Source organism: Rhinolophus hipposideros (assembly GCF_964194185.1).
Source record: "Rhinolophus hipposideros genome assembly, chromosome: 15".
Lineage (NCBI taxonomy): Eukaryota > Metazoa > Chordata > Mammalia > Chiroptera > Rhinolophidae > Rhinolophus > Rhinolophus hipposideros.
This window is the reverse complement of record NC_138061.1, coordinates 7553102-7560847: the sequence shown is the minus strand read 5'-3', so window position 1 is coordinate 7560847 and position 7746 is coordinate 7553102. Positions and strand designations below refer to the sequence as shown.

The 7746-nt window shown below is 46.2% G+C and overlaps 1 protein-coding gene across 1 annotated transcript; it reads right to left on the bottom strand.

Annotated features, from left to right (window-relative positions):
- Positions 1 to 27: 27 nt before the first annotated feature.
- Positions 28 to 2093, bottom strand: LOC308508164 (uncharacterized protein C10orf120 homolog; the record flags this gene model as incomplete). Its single annotated transcript, XM_081074541.1, has 3 exons — positions 28 to 777; positions 1605 to 1680; positions 1894 to 2093. The coding sequence occupies 3 exons, from the start codon at positions 2091 to 2093 to the stop codon at positions 28 to 30; spliced, it is 1026 nt and encodes a 341-aa protein (XP_080930667.1).
- Between the last annotated feature and the right edge of the window lie 5653 nt (positions 2094 to 7746).

The window sequence follows — 7746 nt, the reverse complement described above, 5'->3', positions numbered from 1 at the left end:
GGTTCACCATGGGGAATAAATAAAACTTTAATAATGGTGAGAAACGGGTTTTCCCATGTACTCTTTCCAGACACTCTGTTCTTCCAGGCAGCTGGCCTTCGTCAGATCACGGGGGTGGATGCCTTGTGATATAGAATTCTGGTTCATTAGCATTAGGTCGTCAGGGAATTCTGCTAACTCGAAAAGATTTCGGTTGGTTAAGCCAGTGATGGACCGGTCCACTTTCTTTGTGGGGAAGAATGGTTTCAGATCATTGGGATGATACGTTAAACATTTTTTTGGTTCTTCTGACTTGAAAATTACATTCATTTTTATTTCTTGTCTTTTTGTGGTTTTGTTCTCTGCCTTGTGTCTCTTGTCTTGCCTGGCATCATCACAGTAATTGTTGTCCTCTTCTTTTTTCCCAGCCTTGTTTCCTGCCATTGGGCCCAGGCCCCTGCTGGACAGAGATGAAGAGCTCCTATACCTTTCAATGTGAGGTAAAAGCTGATTATTTCTCAGGGCTCGAGCAAACTGCATTCGTGCTATGTGTTCACTGATGTTGAGCCTCTCTCGACGTGGCATTTTGAACTCCTCTGGGGGTATGACCACCTTGGCCGTCCATGTTTTTTCTAGGGGCCCACAGATGGCACAAGATGGGGAATGTTGTTTCTTATATTCCATCGCCTGTTTATAGTCTGAAGACAGAAACTGTAGTTCCTTGAGCATCTTCTGTTCTTCCTCTTGCTTATAAGTCAGAAACCTTCTTGATGCTACAGTGTGAACGCCACCTAGACGCTGGCAATGGGACAAGGATTGTTAAAATAGCCACAGGACAGGAGCAGGGGGCACGCATAGAAAGAATTAGCTAGTGGCACCTTCTCCCTTTATTGTAAGTATGTTTGAGCCCTTGTGTAGTGGGAAATAAGGTGACTCTTTGGGGTCAGACAAGCCTGGAAACTTACACTCATTCCCTGTGATCTTTCAGTGGCCCTGTGAATACGCCTGGGCTAGCCTGCTGGAGGAAGGAAATATGTGGCCCAGTCACTCCCACTGACCCAGCTGATAGTTGTCGACCCCCACAAGGAGAGCCACCTGACTGACCTGCAGGTGACAGCGCACGTGTGAGTGAGGAACCCAGCTAAGACCAGGAAAACCTCCCAGCTGAGCCCAGCTTAAACTGCTGACCCACAAAACTATAAGCTAAATTAATGATTGTTGTGTTAAGCCACTACATTTTGGGGTAATTTGTTTCCCAGGGTTCAAATCCTGATTCTCCTTCTTACCTACCATAAATATGAAGGAATTTTATTGACTCACAGGGCCGCTGTGAGGTCTCTAGAAGACAACATATATGCCAGTAACTAGTGCTAGGTAAGGGCTCAGGAAATGGTAGCTCCCCAAATTTGTCATCACTTATAGTTGTATTCCTAATTGGGACTCTGAAATAAGAGAGCAGTTTGCTATGCAAGCATGGAAGCCACTAGCAGACTCAGTCAACTCGAGTCACTGTTTGGGAGACTTAAGTATTTATTGCTGAAGATTTTGGAATCTTTGGACGTCCCTAGCCTGCCTGCCTTCCATGGGGCCTCCTTGTGTATCAACTTCAGGGCATAGGATCTTACTAGGATCTCTTTCTCCAAGGGCGAGTATTTCCCGAGGGCAATGCGAGGGTCTGATCGGTAGGCATTGGTCCATGTCCTGGAAGGCAGAGAGGCACGTGAATTATTAGAACTCTGGAAAAAGTCTTCCTACTTCTCCCTTTGGGAATGGAAAAACATCATAAAGGGTGATTCTACATTAGGCTAGGGGCACTGTGACCCAGGTTTCTGCAGCTATGGGGTGGGCTTTTCCACTTGACCTTGGTCTGAGAAGGAGGGGAAGGAATGGAGGGGAAACACAGGCTACACTCACCCCAAAGGTAAAGCGGAACACCGATCCCCTTGGCAGCACTGGAAGTCTTTATCCTGAAAGGAATTGCTTGTGTTGAATATTCTGACTGGCATCCCATTCTTATTTGACTTCCCCTCTGCAGTCTTCTTTTCTTGGGCCCTGGGATCTTTAGCCCTCTCTTCTCCAACCTTCTGGCAGCCATTCTCCCATTCTCTGATCATACTCTGGCAACAGGCTAGGATGGGATGTGTCAATGCCTGGAGTTAATCTTTCTAAGACGGTATCATAGGAACTCAAGGGATAGTCACAAACTCCTCTTACATCATAACTGGCTTACTTGGGGGCTATTGTGAGGTCTGAGTTTAGGTGTCAGATGATCTCCTGGGGTGAAATGGACACACACCACCATGCTCCTCCTGGCCTGCTGGAGTGGGCTAGGTGATGGTCTGATCATGTCACTGGTACTTATAAGCCTATAAAGACTGCCTGGCTCTTTTGGGATGAAGGCTCAGACAGCAGTCTCTCTCTCTGGTATTTGCTTGCCTCTCCAATCTTAGTTTCTCCTGCTCCATCTGTGCCACCCTGTCCATGGTTCTTGAAGCTTCTAGCTGTTGTTTATACTCCCCACAGGCCTCAATTACCTTTCTCCCACTTGGCAACTTGCTTGTCTTTCAGGATCCAGCTCAACTGTTGCCTCCTCTGAAGATTTTCTTGCAGAGTAAATCATCCTTTTGTTCGTGTTCTCATCGCACTTCCTGTATCGTGCTATGGTACTTTGCCACACATTGACTTGGTTATCTAATAAGTCTGTCTCTCCCTCTGCTCAAAAGCAGGCACCCACAGCATCTTATTTTTTACATTGTGGTTGTTTAGCATAGCACTTTGTGTAGAGAAGATGCTCAGTTTGCTGACTTCATAAATAATCATCCAGTTTCCCTGCCTGGTCAAAGGTGGGGTCAAGAATGTTGCTGGTGGGAACGAATATTGGCACAACCCCTGCAGAAAGGAATTTAGCAATATATGTCAAAAATTACAAATGCATTTACCCTTTGACCCAGCAGTCATGTATAAAACAAAACATGCTCAAGGTTAGTCAATGCAGCTTGGTGACAAATGAGACTGAGCACTTTTTCTATTGGCCATTGAGATTACCCTTTGTGAAATGTCTAGTCAAGACTTTTGTCCATTTTGTTCTAATAAGTTTTTGTTTTCTTATTGATTGTAGGACTTCTTTATGTATTCTTGAGATAGACCCTTCACCGGTTAAATATGTTGCAGATATTTGCTCTGACTCTTGACTTGCCTCTCTCTTTTTTTTAAAGGTGTTTTTATGCCAGCTGCACTCAAATTTATCACTTTTTTTCTTGATGGTTAGTGCTTCCCGTGTCTATTTAAAAAATTGTTTCCTACCCCAAGTAAGAGTAATAATCTCCTATATTATATTACATATACATTTATAATGATATTCTCCTACATCATTCTCCAAAACCTTTGGGTTTTTTTCTTTTGAACTTATCTTAACCTAAGTGTCTTAATTCTAATGTTTCATTATTTTCTATCTCTTTTTCTTAAGTACATTTGCCAACTTATTTTTATAACAACTATCAAGAAGTGTGTGTGTGTGTGTGTGTGTGTGCACTCTCACATCATATACAAAAAGTCAGGGACTCTCCCCCCACTCGCCACATCTGTCCTTTTTGTCACCTCCTGGGCTCTGGCTCCCTCTGGTAGATGTTGCTGCCCAATGAAAGGTGGCCCTCCAAAGTCCCAGCAGCATCTCTTTGCTCCAGGCTCAGATTCTCTATATAGACAGCCCCCTTGGTTTATGGGAGAGCTGCTCCTTTCTAACACTGCATCATATCCAGACCTTACATGCGAAGCTGTGTGCTTTAACATTCTGGTTCCTTCTACAAAACCATTGGCTGTAGGCAGACCAGCCTCCTGCAAAGGTGTAGGCCAGTGTATCTCTGATGTTAATGTGCATATAAATCTGGATATTTGACTTATATTGGAAATGTGGAATTTCAGTCCCTGCTTCAGACCTGCTGAGTCACAATCTACATTTCAACAGGTGAATCACGTGTGCAGTAAAGTGCAAAAGGTTGGCCCCTGTGAGGACTCCAGTGATACACAATCTCTGTGTTGATGCCCCTCGGGTCAGCCGAGAGGGCTTGGGCCAGGATTCACACTGCTGTACGCCAACCTGCTTTTAAAATTGTTTCCAGCTCCCTCGTCTCCTTCTTCTTAGCATAATGATTGAGGAGATGCTGGCTCAAATAGTTACTTAGGAATGGGGTGAGCTGTGTCCCTTTTTGGAACCTCTTTGAGAGGTCTACCCAAAATAGTGGAACCTAATGATAGGGGGAGACTTATTTCACACTTAGACCTCTGGGAAATGTTTTGGCCACACTGAGGTGTCAGAAACAGGTTCCTGATTCTTTTTTCTGTCCGAGGGGGAACAGGTTATTATCTGGAGAAGTTAAAGTCCCTGACGGCTGGGCCAGGATGATGATATTCCTGCCTGCATTTGCTTTTTATTTTTCCCCACCAGAATTTCTGCTGGGATTTTTGCAGTCTCACCAGGAGGACTCCCCCCTGCCAGATGGAACCTATCCTATTGGAGGGCAAGCTGATCAGACAGACAGCAGAGTGCAAGAAGGGGGATCCTCACTAGTCCTTCCCTCATCAATTAATGGAGACCATTGTCCAACACTATGTAAATTTCACCTCAATTTTAAAAATAGGGCCAGAAAAAAATCTGCTTAATAATAACACTTGCTACAAGAGAACTTAATTTTGGGTTGAGGAAAATAAAAAGTCAATATGGGTGAACAACAGGGTCGACTACCAGCAATGCTACTGTGATGTTAGGCTAAAGGGTTGGAAAAAGAAAGACATAAGAAACAAAAATGATCTCCTCAGAGAGGTGGTCTCCTGCCACTCTTTGTAACATGGTCTCCTTCCTCATCAATCCCGCTCCGCTGGTTTTCTTCATGTGTTTCTAGCAGTGGTTCTCAATGCAAGCTGCATTAGACTCATTCAGAAGCTTTATAAAATGCTGATGCCTGGGTCCCACACCGACAGATTCTGAAGTGACCTATCTGAGGTGTGGCTAGGCACTGGGATAGTTGAATGACCCCCAGGTGGTCCTACCATGTATCTGGGTTAAGAATCACCGCCTTGTAGTGATCTCTATTTATCTTGTTTATTATTATCTCACTCTTCCCGTTAGAATGCGAGCTCCAAGAACCCAAGAACTTCATTTATTTTATTTATTGCTATTTTCCCAGCCCCCAACATTGTCCCTGACATATAGAAGGTACTCAAACATTTGAGAAATGAAAAGAAAACCTTAGCTAAGGTGGCACTATGTAATGAACCAGGAGCTATGAGCCATGAGTGGCAAGTTTCACCTCTGCTGGTGAGGAAGTAATGGGAGGGGGCTGAGGATTGGGCAAAAACAACCCTCAGCTGGTGACAGCATGCACCTCTAGGGTTGGTCTGCTCTGGTTGCCTGGCTGAATCGCTTAGGTGAGGCCACACCACTGTAGGTAGAAGGGGTCTTCTTGGCGGTATAAGGGACAAGGCTGTCCTCAGGCAGGAAAAGGGCACGTAGGAGAAGGGTTCTAAACTAACAGGAGAGACAATTATTGCCATTCTCTGTTCTTACTCTCTTACATCAAGATCTTGAAAGGTCTAGCCATTCTTGCAGGTGGCCCTGGTGGTGAGGGAAAGGTGGGCTTTGCCACATGGAGTAGACTGGGAGCAAAGGTGTGGGGACAGAGGCCCAGAGAACAGTTTGCAGGCTCTCAGCCTCCCATGAAAAGGTGCTGGCTCGGGTAGTAGATGGCCATCAGCTGTAACTAGTTGGCCATCAGCTCTAACCAGTTAGCCATCGGCAACTGATGTAACTGCCATGGCTGAGCTACAAGCGCGGATTGCAGTCAGCAAGTGGGGTCGGTTGGCAGAGAAGCAGACTGCGGATTGCACCTCGTGTGGAGCCTGCTTTCTGTGTCTCCAACCCAGCCACCCTCGAGATTATAGTGGTATGACTCCCCTACCTATGGCTCTGTTGGTATTCCTTTATGGCCTCAACATATACTGTGTTCCCGTGCGGGGAGTGGGACCAGAGACCCTGCATGACAAAAGGCAAGAACCAGGAGCCACACAGGGAGCCCCCAGGGTGGGTCACAGCTGGTGATGAGCTGAATCTTATGGTTCCATGCTTCTACTGACTGTTTCTACTTTCCTGAATGGTGTGCCTGAGCTTTGATGGTTCCTATCTGGGCTTGGCCATAAGGTTATATTGGACTGAATGGAGGGACGGGGGAGGGATAGTGCATAGTGACTCAGGCCAGACCTGGGGTCTGCAGCAGTTAGGGGATGGTGAGTTCCAGAAAAGAGGACTTGGATGAAGTCCAAGAGGTCCAGCAGTCTTATGCTTGATGAGTCCCTCCCCTGCCAACCATGGAAGATCGAGGCTTGAGTTGGTCACTCTACGGAAAAAGAAACATCTGCACCAACTCCTAAGAACAAATCACGTGGGAAGAAGGGGTGGGCATTCCACACACAGGAAAACAGCAAAGGAGGAGAGATCTGCAAGGGCCTGGTGTGTTCCGAGAACTGAAAGCACTTTGGGTTTGCAGGAGGAGAGGGAGTGTGGGGATGTAATAGGGAAAGGGGCCAGAAGAAAAGGCAGGCAAAGACTGCAAGAGCCCGTTAGGCCACACTGAAGATCTGGCTCTCTTTCCGTGGGAGCACAAGGCATACATAACAGCTTCCTTTGAAGGAGGTGGCATACTCAACAGTTTAATTTTAAAAGACTTTAGTGAGGTATACTTTTCATACCATAATATACCCCTGTTTGAGACATGTAAGTCAATGATTTTTAGTAAATTCACCAAGCTGTATAGCTGTCTCCGTAATTCAGTTTCGGAACGTATCCATCACCCCAAAAAGATCCCTCATGCCTGTTTACAATTAATTCCCTGACAACTACCAGTATACTAGTCTACTTTCTGTATCTACAGATTTGCCTTCAAATATTTTCATTTTAAAACGATCCCTTCCTTTTCAACTGTAAGTTACCCTCTCCTCTTTGGCTTTCTGCTGTGGAGTATGTTAGGTCAGCTGCGGGCATGGTCAAAGCAGCCGGGAGCCAAGTCATACCCCTCTGCCAAGTCAGACCCCTCCCCAGGAGCCAAGTCATATCCCTCTGTGAAGTCAGACCTCTCCTCGCATGACAGAGACTGAAGCCCCTGGCGTTTCCCAGAAAAGGCAGCAGACCGCTGGTGCCATAAGCAACTCTGGACACAGTCACTCGTGCCCAATCTGCGCTAGGGGGGCCTGCTCATCTGCCACCTCACTCAGCCAACCCCCACCCCAAAAATCGCATATATGCCTCCGTCCCTCTACCCTGGGCACAACTTCGCTGCCCCCACCCCCCCATCTGCAGACCGGTGAATACAGCACTCACTTTTCCCAACCCGCCTGACTAGCCTCATTATCTCGCCGCAAGCCTTACAGAGTAAGTTGGGTTTTTTGTTGTCCCTCTGTCACTGCTAAAGGCACCACTATGTCCATGCCTAAGAAATCTGTCCTATTCCCATGAAGCCGGAAATACGTGCCTGAGCTTATAGCTGGGATAATGCCTGAGTCCACTTGGCTTAGTGGTTTCCCTGGAGAGTTGTGCTGCAGATCCGCTTAACTTTCCATAGGCGAACACAGAAATGACTTAGCAGTTCTTAGACTCTATCAGATTATGGAGGGAGGGTGTTAACTGTGGTTTCCCTTATCTTTAAATAACAACTTCCTGTATTAGTCTGGCATGAAGATGGCGCCAGGCAAACCCAACCATGATTCTGCTGGTTATAC